Raw genomic sequence first — 19,073 nt, 5'->3', positions numbered from 1 at the left:
CTCTTGTAAGAATCCATACATCAATTGTGTCAAGCACATTTGTACAAATGTTGCTATCATTATTTTCTAGACATTTATTTTCTATTGAGCCCTTGGAGTCATGTCCTCTCTCCCCCTGCCCCCAAATCATGGCCCCTTGATAAATTATAAATTATTGTTACTGTCATATCTTACACAGACCTCTGTCTCCCTTCCCCCATGGTTTCTGCTGTTCATCCCTCTGGGGTGGGTTGGAGTGCGGTTATGTGTTGATCATTGCAGTCAGTTTCCCCTCCTCCCCTCTTCCCACCTTCACCGTGTCCTCCTGGCATCACTGTTCCCATTCCTGTTTCTGGACTCTGTGTCTTGAGTGCTTATGTTATGTGTACCTGCCTGCCACTCTTCTTGTGTCAAAACTGTCTCCTGAATAAAAGAGGTTCAATGTGTAGTGAGTGCTCTTGAGGAGCAAAGAGCACAACCCACTCTTGGTTTTTCACTCTTGCTGGTAGCAAGATCCCCAACATCTTGCTGCTGAGATGGCTCCTTTTATACCCAGTAACATGATGATTACAATTAACCGTGTTAAGAATCATGCACAACTTAGTCCTATCAGTGTCTTTCCCGAATGCATCAAGAAAAGATCTCTGAGGGGCACAGCAAAGACTGGCTGAAAGAGCCATGTTAAATCACTCATTACGCTGCAGGCCACCTTTTGCTCTTCTAGTCATTGTCCTTTTCACGCAGGAAGGAGTAACTGTCCTCCCTTTTAGCAATTTAATATGAGAATATCCACAAAGCTTGTAAGCCAGTCACTTCATGCCTTCATCTCCCCCCACTTTAGAGATCCCGTTCCTAAATTGTCAGTTCCTGTCCACTCAGCACTCCAAGGAGACAAGCATATCATAACAAAGTCTGGTTCACAGCAAAGAACCAAACTCTAGCCACGTGTCAAATAGCTTACCTTCATTTGGCTGGGTTCTGCTCCTCTCATGCCCGTCCATCCAAACTAGGTCGAGTGGCGACCAGCAGCACCCTTCTCTCTCTTAACCCAACCCCACTGAGCACCAATGAAACCTGTCCAAAGTCAGCCTGGCTCCTCTGCTGCCTCTGCCCACTCCCACCCAACAAGGACCCCAGGTGGTTACCAAAATGAATATGCCAAGCTGTCTAGTCACAGACCTCCGTTAACTTTCAGCCCCAAAGAGTTTCCTGATAGGCACAGACTTTTCCTGCATCTATGCATCCAACAGCAAACCACTTGCTCAAAATCTTAAAACCGGTCTTTTTTTTTTCCTGTAGGTCTTCTTTTCAAATGTAAATCTGTTCTCTCAGAAGTTTTTTGGGGCGGTCATTCGTATCTTTTCAAAAGCAAATATCCTTACTGAAGGTTCTGAGTGGGGCTCAGATTTTCTACCTGATGTCCCAAGTCTGTACTCAAGCTACTGGCTTCTAACAAGGCCTATTCCCCCCAGGCAAATTTCAACTCCTTGGTTAGCATATACAGCAAGTAGAGAAGGCAGGCTTACAAAATCTCTAAAATCATGATAATCCACATTTATGTCCACCATACAGGTAGTCTTATTTAATGATTTTCAATTTGAGTTCCAAAATTTTCTCCTACTCTATCTAGAACCTTCTCCTCCCCGACCCCCACCCCCATCCCAGTTGTATTAGCACATAATTCACCTATCATATAATTCAATCATTCATGCACATCAAAAAAGAGTTGTACAATAATCACCACAATTAGCTTTAAAGCATTTTCTTCATTCTTGTACTCATCATTATTAGCTTCCCATACCCCTAAGGAATCATTAATCCAGTTACTGTCTCTATAGTTACCCATCCGGGATTTCATATACAGAAAAATATTAAAAATAAAACAACAACAAATACTAATAGAATGAGAGTAAAACAGATAAAAATCTCAACAGAACAGAAAATATTAAAAACTAACAGATTAAAATGGATCATTAGGTGACCAAATGATAAGGGCACTAAATTCTCACCTAACTGCAACTGCAACCATCCCCTTTCCAAGAGGGTTAGCACGGCTACTCATATCCCTGGTCCATGGCCAGAGGGGATTCAGTCAGGGGATTCATCCACATGGATTTAGCTTTCATTTTTTTTAACCCAAAACAGCTTTGTCTACAGGGAGATCAAATGATGATATAACATTCGACTTAACATCTGACACAATCAACTTTACAATACTCTGTCTGAAAACAGTGCTATTCACATGTCTCAACTATGATCAGAGAGGACTCACCAGAGTTTAAATCCATGTATAGACCCTACAAATAGATTTTGGCCTTTTACTGTCATCCATTAACTATTGCAAACCAGGTGTTCACAATTTAAGCTCTGATGTCATTCCCTCCTTTAGATTTGGATTATATTATTTACAATCCTTGGATCACAGGCTACTGAGTTTATTTGATCGCTCATTTACACGGCTGCTTGTTTGAAAACATGTCTTTAAGGCCCCGGACACTATTCTTTCTGATAGTTGGGCACCATCTAGTTTCTTCATCACACTTTGCTTCAGCATCTATATCTTCAGTGATTGCTTCATGAGGTTCAGTACCAAGCAGGGGCATGCCATTAGAAGTAATTATTCTTAGATTGGGGGTAGAATTAAGTGTAAGCCCACAATCTATTCATACATTGATGGTTTATATATGTCTCCAGTTCACCTGTGAGACATCGTTATTTTATGTTAGAAAATATTAGAAATCGTCTCTGTAGGGCATCACTTCCACTGCCATCAAGTCCATGCTGACTTACAGCAACCCCACAGGGCACAGCAGAACTGCCCCGGGAATCCCTGAGTTTGCGTATCTTCACAGTAGAAAGCCTCATCCTTCCTTGTAGAGCTGGTTGATGGCTCTGAACTGCAGCCCAATGTGAAACCACTATGCACTGATAGTGTCATTAGTTAAGCCAATGATATAGAAGTTAAAACACTGGTGAGAAAAGGAAAGTGTATGCGTACAGGTTAGCTATGTACTGAAATACATTAATTGTTGACTTGTACAGATTACACTCTTAGGTGACTGGATATTATTTACATAACAATGGAGATTGGTGACAGGGCAATCTTCCAATAGTATACATTCACAGCAGCAGTACTATGTCTATCAAATTAGTACAAGTTATAATGAAGCATTAAAGAATATGGCAATTACGGGCCACCGTTTATTGGGCACCTTCAAGGCTAAAGTTTCAAACCAATGTCCAATATCCACCAGCTCTATGCCCTTGGGCTAATAATCTGTTACTTCTCACACAAGGGAGTTTCAGCCTTAAGTCCAACGAGTACAGGTGAGTTTGAAGTAAAGCCTTCACTTAGTGAGGTTTCCATATTGGGTCCTTCTGGTGTGGCTTATGAAGGATGTTGTACACTTTGAAAGTAGGGGCTAACGTCCCAGTAGTCTACAGTGCATGAGCCAGGTCACCAAGAGCTACACAGAAACTAGGTCAAAAGTGTCCAATTAGGCAGTCCTTTTCAGAAGGACCACACGAAAGGGATGAAAAATCCAGGGTACAGTACAGTACTGATGAACCATGTAACTATACGCTAGTTCTTTAATATTTCCTCTCCTTACTATTATGGTTTTTACTTGTTTACCTCATTAATAATGTTAGATTAGCGTATGTTCATTTGTATATTTAAGATCATTTGTCACAAGAAAGCCGAGATAGATAATCCTTCAGAAACAGTAACAGGAGTAATGGTTCCCTGAAGGCATAGGAAGCGAGGAGGGTATAGGGATCGGATAGCATTGATGACTGAATAATCCCACTCAATGGGAGCAAACAACAGAATTGTATGTGAATGGATATATTGGATTATGTAAGATATGGCCAAAAGAAAAAAAAACTATTATGGGGGAAAAATAATAAGGGTTCCTGGAACTTAGGGTGAGAGAGAGATGGGATAAAGGGGAGCTGCTATCAAGTTCAAGAAGAAAATGTTTTAAAACTAACTGTGGCAGCCATTATATAATACCGTTCGTGTTATTCTGTGTAGATTAGTGAAACAAATCCAGGGAGACTCATGTGTGTAATAGAGAACTGTCTAGCAAAGAATAATTGTATATTAAAAAAACCTCAGCCCAGTCCAAATAAAGTCCATAAATCCCACATTAGCCCATATGTCCAATACCAATCCATAAATTCCTCTTCAGATTCATGCATCACATGCAATGATGCCAAATACAGGAACATCACAGGCCAGTGGGTGGAAAGTACTGGGGATCCAGAGGCAGTGGAAGCATCTCAGCACTGGTGTGGGTCTCCCACATTGCTCCTCCAGCTCCAGGCCCTAGCTGTCATCAGTGTGTCTCCATGTGGCTTGTCAGCAGGAATGTCTCACAGGGAGACAAGCAGAGAGAATATGCCTATCTGGGCTCCAGTGAGCTATTTATCTCCTCCGTGCCTCCAAATGAGGTCATCAAACTGTGGCCTGATTGACAGGGTTGGACTCTACCCCTTCACAGGTTGACAGATTATGTAACTATCATACTACTTGATGTGATTGACTATGGAATTTATGATATTTGTAAGAGCTCCCAGTAACATATTTAGTAATAATAAAATGTTCAAATAGGACCTAGTGTCAGGTATATTCTCCCTGTGGTAGTTATATAATCTGGTGTCAATTTGGGACTTGAGAGGATTAAGAGTGAAGGGGTGGAGTCTAGTCTGTCAATCAGGTCACAGTCAATGAGGCCTCTGTGTGGGCATGGCCTTCTCCTGAGAATTCTGGGAACTCTGGTTTTTCCTCCTTGGCGGCAGCGGGAGACACTCTCTCTTCACTCCTTGGAAGATACTCTACTGCAGTGGTTTTCAACCTGTGGGTTGTGACCCCTTTTGGGGTCGAACGACATTTGCACAGGTATCACCCAATTCATAACAGTAGCAAATTACAGTTATGAAGTAGCAATGAAAATAATTTTATGGTTGGGGGGTCACCACAATATGAGGAACTGTATTAAAGGGTCACAGCAAGAGGAAGGTTGAGAACCACAGCTCTGAGAAGACACATGGAACTACGCTAGTGCCCCTAGAGAGAAGCCACATGGAGACCCCTGCCAGCGCTGTGATGCTTTACACCACCACTGGCTCCAAAGACTTTCTATCCACGGGCCTGTGATCGTCCTGCATTCAGTGGGATTCCATGTGTTTCTTGAGTCTGAGGAGGACTTTATAGATCAGTATCGGTCACATGGGCTAATACTGAACTTGCGGGTTTGGAGTGAACTGGGTTGGGACACTTTCTTAATGTAAAATTACCCTTTATATAAAACTCTCTCATATACATATGCATGTTTATGAATTTGTTTCTCTAGTCTACCCGGACTAACACACTCCCCTTCGGTTCCACAGAGTAGTGTTGTTTTTTCTCATTGGGAAGTTGCTTCTCCCCATTTTCCTACCAACAGATATGTAATAGTCTTCTCTGTCGAGGGCCTTCTAATGTGATCCCTTTCATAGTGGTTTAGTACTGGTCGGCAGGCATCATTATGCTCTCTGGTCTCAAGATGGTGGCGGCTGATGCTACTGTAATCCATTAGTCTACTGGGTTAATTGCTTCCATCTGTGTGGGGGTTCTTCATTCTTTTCACTCCCCACTGCTAGAGCTCAATAGCTGCAGTTGGAAGGCTGCTTAAGCTTTTGACATCCCAGTTGCTACCCACCATACTAGGGTGTACAACACTGTCTTTGGGGCCGTTCCGCCAAATGCTCTTGGTCCTCCAGGCTCTGATCACAAGCTCCCAGGTTCAGCAGATCATTTCTTCAAGGTGTTTGGTTATGTGTAAGAATTCTCATAAATTTGCCCCTCTATGCTCCATTTCATTCAAAGATACATTTACAGCACAGGTAAATAGACACGTAGAAATATACTGTCAAACTATATATAACCCTATGTCTTCAAGTCTATATAATTTCAAGTTGATGTGAAATTATGTAACTACCACAGGAGTTTGCGTCATGTAATAATTACATAATTTCATGACAACTGAAAGATATATAAAAGTGTGAGTGGTATTCAACCGAGCAGGTCACAGCCCGATGGTGCCTCTTTGTGGGCATAGTCTTCTCAAAGGAGAATCCTGGGAACCTCCTCTTCTCTCTCTACCTTCACCTCCAGCTGGCTGGCCCTGATGGCAGCCAGAGACTTGGATATGTGGCTACCACCACTGGATCCACAAGACTTTACAACCACCAGCCTGTGATATTCCTGCATTCTGCATCATTGCTTGTGACTGCAAGAGTCTGAAGAGGGACCTATGGCCTGGTATCAGGCTTACGGACTTGAGTTGGACTGAGCTGTTTTCCTGATATATAAAGCTTCTGGATATAAAGCTCTTTCTTATACATATATGTGTCACTGGATATTTCTTTAGGAAACCTGGCCTAACATACCTCCCATACCCATTTAGAATTTGTGTCTATTCATGCATCCACTGGTCCTTCCTGCCATTGAGTCAATTCTGACTCATCACAACCATGTAGGACAGGGACTGTCGCTATGGGTTTTCAAGACTACATCTCTTATGGGGGTATAGAGTCTCATCTTTCTCTAAAGAAGCAGTTGGTAGTTGTGTTAGTCTGGGTAGACTAGTAAAACAATTTCATAGACACACTCATATGTGTATAAGAGGTTTATATACAAGAGCAGTTGAATATTGAGAAAATATTCCAGCCCAGTCAAGATCAAGTCCATAAGGCTATTAGCCCATATGTCTAATAGCAATTTGTAAAGTCCTCTTTAGACTCATGAAACACATGCAATGTCGCCGAATACAGGAAGAGCATAGGTCAGTGGGTTGTAAGTCTTGTGGGTCCAGTGGCAATGTAAGCATCAAAGCATTGGCATGGGTCTCCACGTGGTTTCTCCAGTTCCCATGGCATGGGGTCTATCAGCATAGTGCCACGTGTCTTGTCAGTAAAGCATCTCAGGAGTAAGCAGAGAGAGAGAAAGTCTCCCACCTTCAAGGAAGAAATACAGGAATTCCCAGAATCCTCAGAGTAAGGCCATGCCCACACAGAGGCCTCACTAGCTGTATCCTGATTGACAGGCTAGACTCTACCCCTTCACTCTTAATCCTCTCAAATTCCAAACTGACACCAGATTAAGTAGCTAAGACAGTAGTTTCCAATGCTAACCTTGTGGTTAGCAGCCTAACTCATAACTGCGCTGCCACTACTGCAGGCTTGTGTAAATAACAGTAAATTACCTCTGTTGCTTTTGATCCTTGAATTTCTGCCAGTGTCTTCCCTTGACGCCAGCATTTTTGCTGACCTTTTTATTACACATCGCCTTTCCTTTACTTAAGTTAACAAGACAGGGCGTTAACTTTATGGACAAATGAAAATTATAGATAACGTTCCACACACTTTCTGTTTAAATCATTTTATTGGGGGCTCTTACAACATTCCATAAATCAATTGTATCAAGCATATTTGTACATACGTTGCCACCAACATTTCCAAAACATTTTCTACTTGAGCCCTTAATATAAGCTCCTCTGTTTTCCCACTCCCTTCCTTCCCCTCCCATCCTCGTGAATCCTTGATCAATTATTTATTATTATTTCGTATTTTACACTGCCCGTTGTCTCCCTTAACCCACATTTCTGTTATTTGTCCCCTTCGTGTGTGTGTGTGTGTGTGTGTGAAACTATATATCCGACCTTGTGATGGGTTCCCCCTTTCTCACTCTTCCCCCTCCCCCATCATACCCCTACCTTCATGAGATTGGTACTCCCACTAGTGTTCCTGAGGGGTTTAATCACACATTTTTTAAAAGGCCATCATTTGTGTCTACTCTCTAATTAGTAATTTCAGTGTAAAAACTGACAGTAATAGTGGTCTAATACAGTATTTGTCCTTTTGTGATCCAGTTATTTCATTCAATATAATGTCCTCCAGATTCATCCATGTTAAAAGGTGTTTCACAGAGTCACTGTTGTGTATCCAAAGTAGTAAGATTATTGGATCATATGGTATTTCTATTTAAAATTTTTAAAAAGTTTCATTGGCATATACTTCGGATACCACACAATTTAATTGTTCAATCATATTAAGAAGCGTTGTGCAATCACCACATCAATTTCAGAACATTTTCTTCTCATACTCATTGTAGTTAGCGCCCCATTCCCCCCTCCCCCCACTCCCCTGCCATGCCCCTGGGCAACTAGTAGTAATCCATTTACCATCTTTATAGATTTACCTGTCCTGGGTTTCATATACTGAAAATCATACAAAACACAAGCAGGAGGCAAACAAATAAAAAACAATGATGACTAAACTAGACCTAAAAACTTCAATGGAAAAGAAAGCAGAAAATGTTTAGAAGTGAAACAACTTTAAAATGGGTAAAAAAGGAGATCAAATGATAAGGTAATACCTTTAAAGCTCTCTACAGCGACACAACTGACTTTACAATGTCATCAGATGGCAAGGTTATTCCCCTCCCTCCACTATCAGAACCTAAATTGTGAACCTGAAGGCTCTGGATGACAGTGGAAACTCAAAACCCAGCTGCGGGATCCACCCATGAATTAAGCCTCCAGTCATTCTGATACCATTCCTTCCTTTGGATTGGAGTTTGATTATTTACAATACTTGAATCACCCAGGCTGGTGTGCTTCTTCCATGCGGATTTAGTTGATGTCCCATTTAGATGGCTGCTTGTTTGCAGATGAGTCTCTGAGAACCCAGATGTTATTCTCTCTTACAGCTGGACACCGCTTGGTTTTGTCACCACCCTTGCTATAGCTATCACCTGTATCTTCAGTGATCTCTTCATGAGAACAAGTATTGAGCAGGGCCATGTCATAAGAATTAATTGCTTATGTACATTGGTACAGATAGCAACTGGAAACAGGGAATCCAGGACAGATGACTCCTCCAGAACCAGTGGTGAGAATAGCGATGCCTGGAGGGTGGAGGGAACGTGAGATAAAAAGGGGGAACTGATTACAACTGATTATAGCCTCCTCCCTGGGGATGGACAGCAGAGAAGAGGACAGTGGGAGATGTCAGACAGTGTAACATGACAAAATAGTAACAGTTTACAAGTGAGTTTGAAGTAAAGCCAGTTCACTTAGTGGGTTTCCACATCAAATTCTTTTGGTGTGGCCTATGGAAGATGTGCGCCTTGAAAGGACCAGGTCTAAAGTCCCAACAGTCTATAGGCACATGACATGGGTCATCAAGGGCTGGTTAGGCCAAAAGTGTCCAATTAGGAACATAGTAACAGGGTCTTTTTTTTTATAGGCCTTTCTTTTTTATTGTTGGGGTTTTTTTTTTTGTTTTGTTTTTAATTTTTCACGTGTTTTATTTATCCTGGGTTTCTTTTCTTAGTAACAGGGTCTTAAGGCTGAAATGCCCGAGTGTGAGAAGAAGCAGATGACAGCTATCCCAAGGTTTGGGGATTGGTATTCTCCCCTGGGGTTCAATTCAATGTAAGTGCTGCTAAGTGTTTCCCCCTCACCCCCCATGGGAGGTTGCTTCACCATTTTACCCACAAATAGAAGTGCAATGAGACAGACAGGTCCCCCTCTCTCATCTTGGCTTGAGTTTCCATTGAGGTTGGCCTATCGCTGGGGTAGGAGGATCGGACTTTGTAATGAAGCCCATAGTGTGTCCTACACCATTTCACAGTCCCACCGACAGTGTGTGAGGGTTCCTGTCTCTCCACAGGATAGTGCTTGTTGTGGTCTGGATTTGTTTGTTTTATAGTTTGCTATTAATGCTAGAGCAAGGTGATATCTCGGTGATTTGCATATCTCTGATGGCTAATGATTGAAAACATTTCTTCATATGCCTGTTACCTTCCTGAATGCCTTCTTTGGTGGAGTGTCTGTTCACGACTTCTGCCATTTTAAAAATGGATTACCGTATGTACCTGAGTATAAGCTGAGCTTCTCAGCATTTTTTTTTTTGGTAAAATTAGGTGCCTCGGGGGAATATTTGGGTTGGCTTATATTTGAATATAAACGGTATTTGTCTTTTTTCCTGTTGAGATACTGAAGTCCCTTGTCCCATATGATATTGCCAGCATTTTGGTCCCAGTCTGTGGTTTCTCCTTTTACTCTTTGGATGAAGTATATATATATATATAAATCATTTTATTGGGGGCTCATACAACTCTTATCACAATCCATACATCTGTCATGTCAAGCACAATTGTACATTTGTTGTCATCATTTTCAAAAAAAAACATTTTCTACTTGAGTCCATCAGCTCCACATTTTTCCCTCCCTCCCTCCCTCCCTCCCTCCCTCATGAACCCTTGACAATTTATAAATTATTATTTTTTCATGTCTTACACCAACCGATGTCTCCCTTCACCTACTTCTCTGTTGTCTGACCCCCAGGAAGGGGTTATATGTAGATCATTGTGATCGGTTCCCCCTATTTCCCCCCACTTTCCCTTCCCCTCCTGGTATGGCTACTCTCAATATTGGTCCTGAGGGGTTTATCTGTCCTGAATTCCCTGTTTCCAGCTCTTATCTGTACCCATGTACATGCTCTGATCTAGCTGAATTTGTAAGGTAGAATTGGGGTCATGAAAGTGGGGTGGGGGGAGCTTTAAAGCACTAAAGGAAAGCTGTATGTTTCATCAGTGAGAATCAATGGCAAGGAGGGTAGGGCTTGATCAAGAGCAATGTAACCGAGGGGAATTACTGAAACCCAATGAGGGCTAACCATCATAGTGGGACAAGAGGAAAAGTTAAAGGAAATAGAGGAAAGAACTAGGGGGCAAAGGTCATTTATAGAGGTCTAAATACAGGCATGTACATACGTAAATATATTTATATAGATGATGGGGAAATAGATCTATGTACATATATTTATAGGTTTAGTATTAAGGTAGCAGATGGACATTGGACCTCTACTCAAGTACTCCCTGAAAGCAAGAACACTTTGTTCTATTAACCTGGCATTCCATGATGCTCACTTTCCCAACACAATCGCCGAAGACAAAATGGGTGCATAAGCAAATGTGGTGAAGAAAGCTGATGGTGCCCAGCTATCAAAAGAGATAGCGCCTGGGGTCTTAAAGGCTTGAAGGTAAACAAGTAGCCATCTAGCTGAGAAGCAACAAAGCCCACATGGAGGAAGCACACCAGCCTGCGTGCTCCAAGGTGCCAAAGGGATCAGTTTTCGGGAACAAAAAATCTTATCATTGTGTGCTCACCTCTCTGAAATGATCGCTGAAGACAAATGGGTGCATAAGCAAATGTGGCAAAGAAAGCTGATGGTGCCCAGCTATGAAAAGATAATAGTGTCTGGGGTCTTAAAGGCAAACAAGTGGCCATCTAGCTGGGAAGCAACAAAGTCCACATGGACGAAGCACACTAGCCTGTGTGATCATGAGGTGTTGATGGAATCAGGTATCAGGTTTCATCAGAACAAAAAATCATATCATTGTGAATGAGGGGGAGTGCACAGTGGAGACCCAAAGCCCATCTGTAGGCAATTGGACATCCCCTAGAGAAGGGCTGCGGTCTTACAGAAGGGTCATGGGGAAGGGATGAGCCAGGCAAATGCTTCCTCCCCACCCTGTCCCCCCTCACTATCATGATCCCAATTCTACCTTACAAATCTGGCTAGACCAGAGGATGTGCACTGGTACAGATAGGAACTGGAAACACAGGGAATCCAGGACAGATGACCCCTTCAGGACCAGTGGTGAGAGTGGAGATACCCGGAGGGTGGAGGGAGTGGAAAGGGAGAACCGATTACAGAGATCTACACATAACCTCCTCCCTGGGGAATGGACAACAGAAAAGTGGGTGAAGGGAGATGTCAGACAGTGCAAGATATGACAAAGTAATAATTTATAAATTATCAAGGGCTCATGAGGGAGGGAGAGCAGGGAGGGAGGGGGGAAAATGAGGAGCCGATGCCAGGGGCTTAAGTGGAGAACAAATGCTTTTGAGAATGATGAGGGCAATGAATGTATAAATGTGCTTTACACAATTGATGTATGTATGGATTGTGATAAGAGTTGTACAAGCCCCTAATAAAATGATTTTTAAAAAAAGATACAGCATCTGGGATCTTAGTGGAGACCCAAAGCCCATGTGCAGGCAACTGGACATCCCTTTACTGAAGAGTTGTGGGGAGGAGGTAATACTTTGATGCACACAAGTGTCTAATTTTAAGGAGGCCCTAGTCATCTAAATTGTCTACTGTGTGAATATGTTTGACAGTGTATTAATGCCATTTATTAGGGATCCTATGTTTGCCTTTTTTTCCTCGTGATGATCTTTAGAGCTCTAGGCTTGAAGTTTAGTGCTATGAACCTTGTTGGGCTTTTTAAAAAATCGTGTGCGATATGGGTCCTGTTTTACATTCCTATAAATGAGTATCATTTTGCCAGCTCAATTTGTTAAAGAGACCATTTCTTTCCCACTTAATGAGTGCCAGGTCTTTGTCAAAGATCAGCTAACCATAAGTGGATGGGCTTACTTCTGAGGTCTCAATTCCGTTCCATCGGTTTATGTGTGTGCCACTGTACTGGTACCACGTGATTTTGACTACCCTCGTACTGTCGCAGGGCCTGAGACTGGGAAGTAGGAGGCCTCTGAAGCTAAATAAGCAGCACCTCGTTCTTTTGAACTTTTTCACACTCTTGAAATGGCAAAATTATAGTGATGAGGAATACACCAGCGGTTGCCAGAGGTTCACAGCCAGGGGTAGAATCAGACTCTACAGCAGTAGCACCAGGGGACAGTTATTTATCTTGATTGTGGTGGTCACACAAATCTATACTCTGGTAAAATCCCGCAGTGCTACGTACACATACATACATGAGCTCATAGAAAAGGTTGTTGTTAGGTGCCATCTAGCTTTCCTGACTTACAGCAACCCTACACCCAACAAAATGAAACGCTGCTGGGTCTTGCAGCATCCTCACCAGCGCTGTCACGCTTAAGCCCACTGCTGTGGCCACGGAGCCAGTCCATCTCCTTGATTGGCTTCCTGTTTTTTGCTGACTCTTTACCTTACTAAGCATGATATAAAAGACCCCAAATTCCCAACTCACTGCTGTGATTCCAACTCATATCAACTCTCAAGGGCAGGGGAGAACTGCCTCAATGGGTTTCCAAGACTGGAAACCTTTATGGGAATAGAAAGCCTCAACTATCGCCCACAGAGAGGCTAGTGGTTTTGAACTGCTGATCTTGTAGTTGGCGGTCCAACACGTAACACATTACACCACCAAGATGCCCGATATAGAAGATAATGAAATCCAATTCTCTGTCGGTTAACAGTAGTGTGCCAATGTCAACTTACTGGTGTTAACAATTTATTGTGCTAATGAAAGATGCTATCACTAGATTAAGTTTATACCCTATTGTCTGATCTTCCTTTTCACCCATTTTAAATGTTCTAGTTTTTTTATTTAAAAACATTTTTTTGTTCTAGTGTTTTTATACTTCCTGTTCTTATCTTTTTTCCCCCAACAGTTTCATTGGCATATAATTTACATGTCACACAATTCAATAGTTCAATCACATCAAGAAGAGTTGTACAATCAGTTTTAGAACAGTTTCTTCAATCTTGTCCTCATTCTTATTAGCTCAGCATTCCCCCAACCTCTCCTTCCACACCCCAAGGAACCATTAACCAGTTCTGTTTCTATAGATCCACTCCTGGTTTCTTTTTTTTTCTTTACTGTATAAACTCTTTAAAACTATTATAAATCACTTTATTCGGGGCTCTTACAGCTCTTATAACAATCCCTACATCTATTGTATCAAGCACATTTGTACAAATGTTGCCATCATCATTTTTTTTCCTACTTGAGCCCTTGGTATCAGCTCCTCTTATTTCCCTTCCTCCTATACCATTTCACCCTCCTGAACCCTTGATAAATTATAAATAATTATTATTTTCATATCTTACACCATTCGCTGTGCCCCTTCTCTGGTTTCTTTTCAATGGGTTTTTCCCTCTGGCTTACTGTTGTTGGTTTATTTTGGTTTTTGCTTTTTCGTGGTATATTTTCCAATATATAAAGTCCAGGATGGGTGGATCTACAGAGATGGTAACTGGATTCATGGTTTACTAGTAGTATGCGTATGGGGCGGGTGGGGGCGTTGGAGGGAAATGGGGACTGGTAGTAGGAAGTGCAGGAAGAAAATGTTCTAGAACTGATTGTGGTGATGATTGTGTAAGTCTTTATGATATGACCTAATGAAGTGCATGATATGTGAATTATAGGTCAATACACCTATTCTTTATTTTTAAAAGGATGCTATCACTGAGTTAAACTGGCTGAAGGATACTTGGGAATTCTTTTTGAAATTTTTTGTGAGTCTTACATTATTTCAAACTAAAAACGTTGGCTGATTAGAAATTATTTTATCACCAAATGACTGATGGCAAAGTTTGTGCCCTATTCCTGACTTAGCCATCCAGTTTCATTCCTGGAGGCAACCAAGGTTACATTTGTGTTGTCATTGAGAAGTGGTTCTTGACCGGGAGGGGGGTGTCGAACCCCTTTCACAGGGGTAGACCGATTTATAGCAGTAGCAAAATGACAATGATGAAGTAGCAACGAAAATCATTTTCTGGTTGGGGGGGGGGGGTCACCACCACAGGAGCAGCTGTATGAAAGGGTCGCGGCAGGAGGAAGGTTGAGAACAGCTGTCCTAGGGCAACACTGGGGTCTGCTCAAGTAAAAGCAATCTCCAAACCAAATTCCCTGCCGTCAAGTCGACCCTGACTCTGCAGTGTGCGCGGCAGAGTAGACCTGCCCTTTGGGTTTCCGCGGTTGTAAATCTTCACAGGAGCAGAGCTGGCGGGGGAGGGGGGGTGCAAACAGCTGGCCTATGGTTAGCAGCCCAAGGTGCACCCTACTATGCCACGAGGGTTCCTCTAGGTAAGAGCAGCCACGATTTCCGGACTGTGAATACACCGAACCCCAGAGTGAAAATGGATGTTCCACCAGACAGTAAGGAAGAATAATTTGTGTACAAGTAGGGTAGCTATGAGTTGGCATTGACTCGATGCAGTGAACTTGGTTTGAGTTTGTTTATAGAACAATGTATACTCTTCTGCACATTAAAAACCTGTCTTGGAGACTATTTCATGACACAGGATTAAAAACATTATATTTTTCTTCTTTCTAATGGCTACATGGTAAACTGTAATTTCAGTGCTCTTCCATGACAAACATGGACATTATTTCTAATGTCTTGCTATTACTAAAAACCTGCCATTGAATTACACACGTGACTTTATAGGTGCTTGGTGTGCTTATTGGTAAAACCCTGAGAACTGCTGTGTACATTTGTAAGTTTTTAATGGCCACTCATAGATGTTTTCTGAAGCCCCTCGGGCAATGACTGAGAATATGCCTTGCTATTTCCCCACAGTATTGCAACATATGTTAACACACATTTTAATCTTTGCTAATCAAGTAAGTGACAAAAGGATCTCACTGCAAATTTGAGTTTATCTTGGGTGAGGCTAGGTATCCCTTAAGCTTAATGAACCTTTATATTTCATGTCTTATCTTTTCATAATCTCTGCACATTTTTCTCCTTAGTGCTTTATGCTTTTTAGTTTGGTCTTTTAATGGGCCCTTCAGTCTGGTTCAAAACCATTTCAGTGGTCTCAAAAATTGATGTTTGTTCTCCTGAGCTTTTGCTCATGTGATTCTCTCTTTCACCCTCTATACCTTTTCAAAACCTACATCAAATATTATTACAAAATCAACTCAGAGATAAAGATGATGACAGGAGGGGCTTCAAAAGGTTTATGAAAACATAGAATTAAGGGATAAAGGTACTTTTGCCACGAAATTTTTGAAGCTCCCTAGCATATCCCGAGACTAGACACACCAAAATGTTAATGACGATTTTCTGTAGTGCGCTGAGTAACTATCATTTTGTCTCCTTTATACGTTTTTCCTGATCTTTTCCCAGTAAACAACTACTTTTATAATCAGAAATTTTAAATCTCATACTTGCAAAAATGATTAATAAAAAATTAATCTAATACTATTTCCAGATTTAAGGGGAGAAAGTAGATATAGACGAAGAATATATATATATTTTTTTCTTTTAAAAGATTGAGTTATCATTCATTAAAAAATATTGTTCGTAGCCCTGGCGGTGTAGTGGTTACGCACTGGGCTGTGATCTGCCCGGAGGGCAGTTCGAAACTACCTGCAGCTGTCACAGGAGGACTGAAAGTTCCAGTCTCAGACACCCAAAGGAGGGCCACTGAGTGCGCACTGACTCAGGCAGGGAGTCGGTCTGGGGTTCGCGTAGTTCCTGGTGGGGTGGGAGTTACACGTTCCAAACCAGCGGTACAGCGCACCTCGGGAGAGAGGTGGCAACGTTACAGTCTCTGAAAGCCAGATGAATGGACTCAGCGCAACGAGGTGGGAGCGCTGTACTTCCCGGGGGTCCCGGGAGGCGCCTCGGGCTTCGAAAAGCAAGCTCTTCGGATCAAACCCCACGAGCCCTCGCGGGGGTGAAAGTGAACGCCTGCTACTCAGAGGCTGCCGGCCTCCCTGGGGGCGCTGGGAGTGGAGGTCACGGACTGACAGTGGGTATATAGTCCCTGGCATAGAAACTCCACCACAATCCACAGGCATCAAGTCGCTTCGCCTGTCCTACAGGAAGATGTAAAACTGCCCCATTGAGTTTTCCAAGCTGTGCATCCTTAGGGACTGCCGCACGGCTCCAACGCCCCGGGGCCCGGTCACCCACCTTTTGGTTGGCAACCCCGGGCTTTCAGGAGCAGTGCCTGAAATGCTTTCCGAAAGGAGGCAAAATGCAATCAGGTCACCTCGCAACGGCTGCTGAGGCGACGGGCGCCTCCACGTTCAAGGGCGCGAGCCCGAGAAGCTGGCAGACAGGCTACAGCGGCGGCCCCCGGGGCAGCAAGTTCAACCCCAATAGGGTCCAGGGGGCCGGGGGCCGGGCGCGGACCCGCGGGCAGAGACCACGGGGGTCGAGGCCGCGAGCCGCTCGGGGGCGCCGGCCGGCCGGCGGGCACAGACCGCACAGTCACGGCCCTCGCGGCCGGCGGGGCGCACGGAGGGGCCTCACTCACCTGCCGCGGCGGGGCGGGCACAGGCGGCCGCGGGGCGCGGGCGGCCGGGCGGCGGCGCTCCGAGCAGGAGCGCGCGGGACGAGCTCAGGCCGCCGCGAGCCCACATGGCGGCCGACGGGGCGCCGCTTCCGGTGGCCGCGCGCGCAGCCGCGGCGCGTTCCGGGCCCGCCGGGCGCCGGGCGCACTCGCGGGGATGGGAGTTCGCTCCGCATCCGGTACGGTAGCCGGCGGGAGGCCGGGTGTGCGGAGCGCCGGCTTCGGGCAGTTAGAAGCCTCTCCGCGGGAGCAGGACCGCGCTTTCGACTCCTCGGAGGGCTCGTCTCCGGCTCTCACTGCACCCTGTCCTCGGTGGGAGTGAACGTGCCCACCGCGAGCGCAAGTGCTGAGGTGATCCAGCGTTTAACCCTGTGTAATCCTCATGACGGCCACCAGGGGCTCCGTTCCCGCTCACAGCGACCCGGCAGGCCGAGTAGAGCGGCCCCAATGAGGTCGACTCCGCGCGGTGCACCGGTGCTTCGCAGCCCACCCGTAACCACGGCGCTGCCAAGTCTCTCGGCGGTTTCTAGTAACTGGACAGTCCTGGGAACCTTAGGGACGGTTGTGCTGCCCCATAGCGTTTGTGTGGGCTAGAGTGGCCTCCGAGGCCAGGGCTTGCACTTCCGCGAAGACACCGCTCCACTCCTAGCATCACAAAGGCACGGCAGCAGTTCTCCTCCAAGGCTGTTTGCCTTTGAAGGACCTGTTCCCAGGACCACCAGTCTGACTCGGAAACCATTCTACACAATCGATGAGGTAGAAGGCCCAGTGGCAAAGTGGTAACGCGTCAAACCTCCATGCACAGGGTCGGCGGTTTAAAAAGCTTTCTACTCCCATTGCTGTAAACAGTCCCGGAAACCGACAGGGACGGTTCTACCGTCATACATGGTCACTGTGTCGGGTACGGACTCGATGAGTTAGTTTGGTTGGGGGAGGCAGCTCTACTGGAGGGTCGCTTTAATTGACTCAACAATTCGTTTGTGAGACCTGTTAGTGTTTCTTGGAAGGTGTTAATAATGCACTACTCAGTCCCAGTGGTGCAGTGGTAAAGCGCTCAGCTGCTGACCGAATGTGGTTTCAACGCACCAGCTGCTCCAGGGAGAAAGATGGGGCAGTCTCCTTGTATTTACTGCTCTGTAAACCTGCGGGCAGTTCTAGCCTGTCCTTTAGGATCACTGCGTTAATGACAGCAATAGTTGGCCTATTATGGTTCCTTAGCTACAGTTCTGACTTCCAAAGTGCTGTAAACTTTTTCAGCAGCAAACACACTGGCCCGAAGAATGAAACATCACGTTAATCATAAAGATGGCAAAACACGCCAGGTAACATTTCATGGGCTGAAGGTGGTTAAGTCGGAGCTCACTCGACAGCAACCAACAGGACCCTCAGGGTTCCCCTCTCCTTGGTTCCCTGCCACCTCAATGGAGGGCAGAAGGCTCAGCACAACTTAGCATGGTAATTTTTGGAGGGGCAGATGTAAGGAAAAGCAAAATTCAAGTATGAGCCTATGAATCATTTGCATGTGCCACTTTCGCCCTGTCCCATCTCACTGGGCTTCAAAGCCCTGTCACTATACTTTCAGCTCAATAAGAACAAAAGTAAAATGATTTGCCATGATACTTTCAAGACCAAATTACTTTTGCTTTGAATTTATTGTTGCTAATGCTTTCAGTAATGGAAGGTATACAAAATGTGCATATTCAATCAAGGTAAAATTTTGAGTTAATATATGCATTTTGATAAGAAACGTGTAACACGTCTCCAGTAAACTCTGGTGGTAAGATTGGTTGAATGAGACCAGTTTCTTCAGACTCAAGGCAGGTATCCTTGCCAGGTGGCAGTATAAACTACAACTGGGATAGCCACCTCCCAAGAACTCTGGAAGGCAGAAAACGGTGGTGTGATAGATACCCCTTCAGGACACAAAGGGTTAATAGTGAAAGGAAGCAAAAGCC

The 19,073-nt window shown here is 44.2% G+C and overlaps 1 protein-coding gene across 1 annotated transcript in view; it reads right to left on the bottom strand.

Moving 5' to 3' along the window:
- COQ3 (coenzyme Q3, methyltransferase) overlaps nucleotides 1-17,236 on the bottom strand; it is a 33,233-nt gene extending 15,997 nt beyond the window's left edge. Inside the window, exon 1 of the mRNA XM_075554746.1 lies at nucleotides 17,083-17,236. Coding sequence (XP_075410861.1) covers nucleotides 17,083-17,188 — 106 coding nt within the window. The 5' untranslated portion in view covers nucleotides 17,189-17,236. The remainder of the gene's footprint in view (nucleotides 1-17,082) is intronic.
- Nucleotides 17,237-19,073: the final 1,837 nt, after the last annotated feature.

The sequence above is a fragment of the Tenrec ecaudatus genome, chromosome 7 (assembly GCF_050624435.1).
Source record: "Tenrec ecaudatus isolate mTenEca1 chromosome 7, mTenEca1.hap1, whole genome shotgun sequence".
Classification (NCBI taxonomy): Eukaryota; Metazoa; Chordata; class Mammalia; order Afrosoricida; family Tenrecidae; genus Tenrec; species Tenrec ecaudatus.
This window is presented reverse-complemented; position numbering and strand designations above follow the sequence as displayed.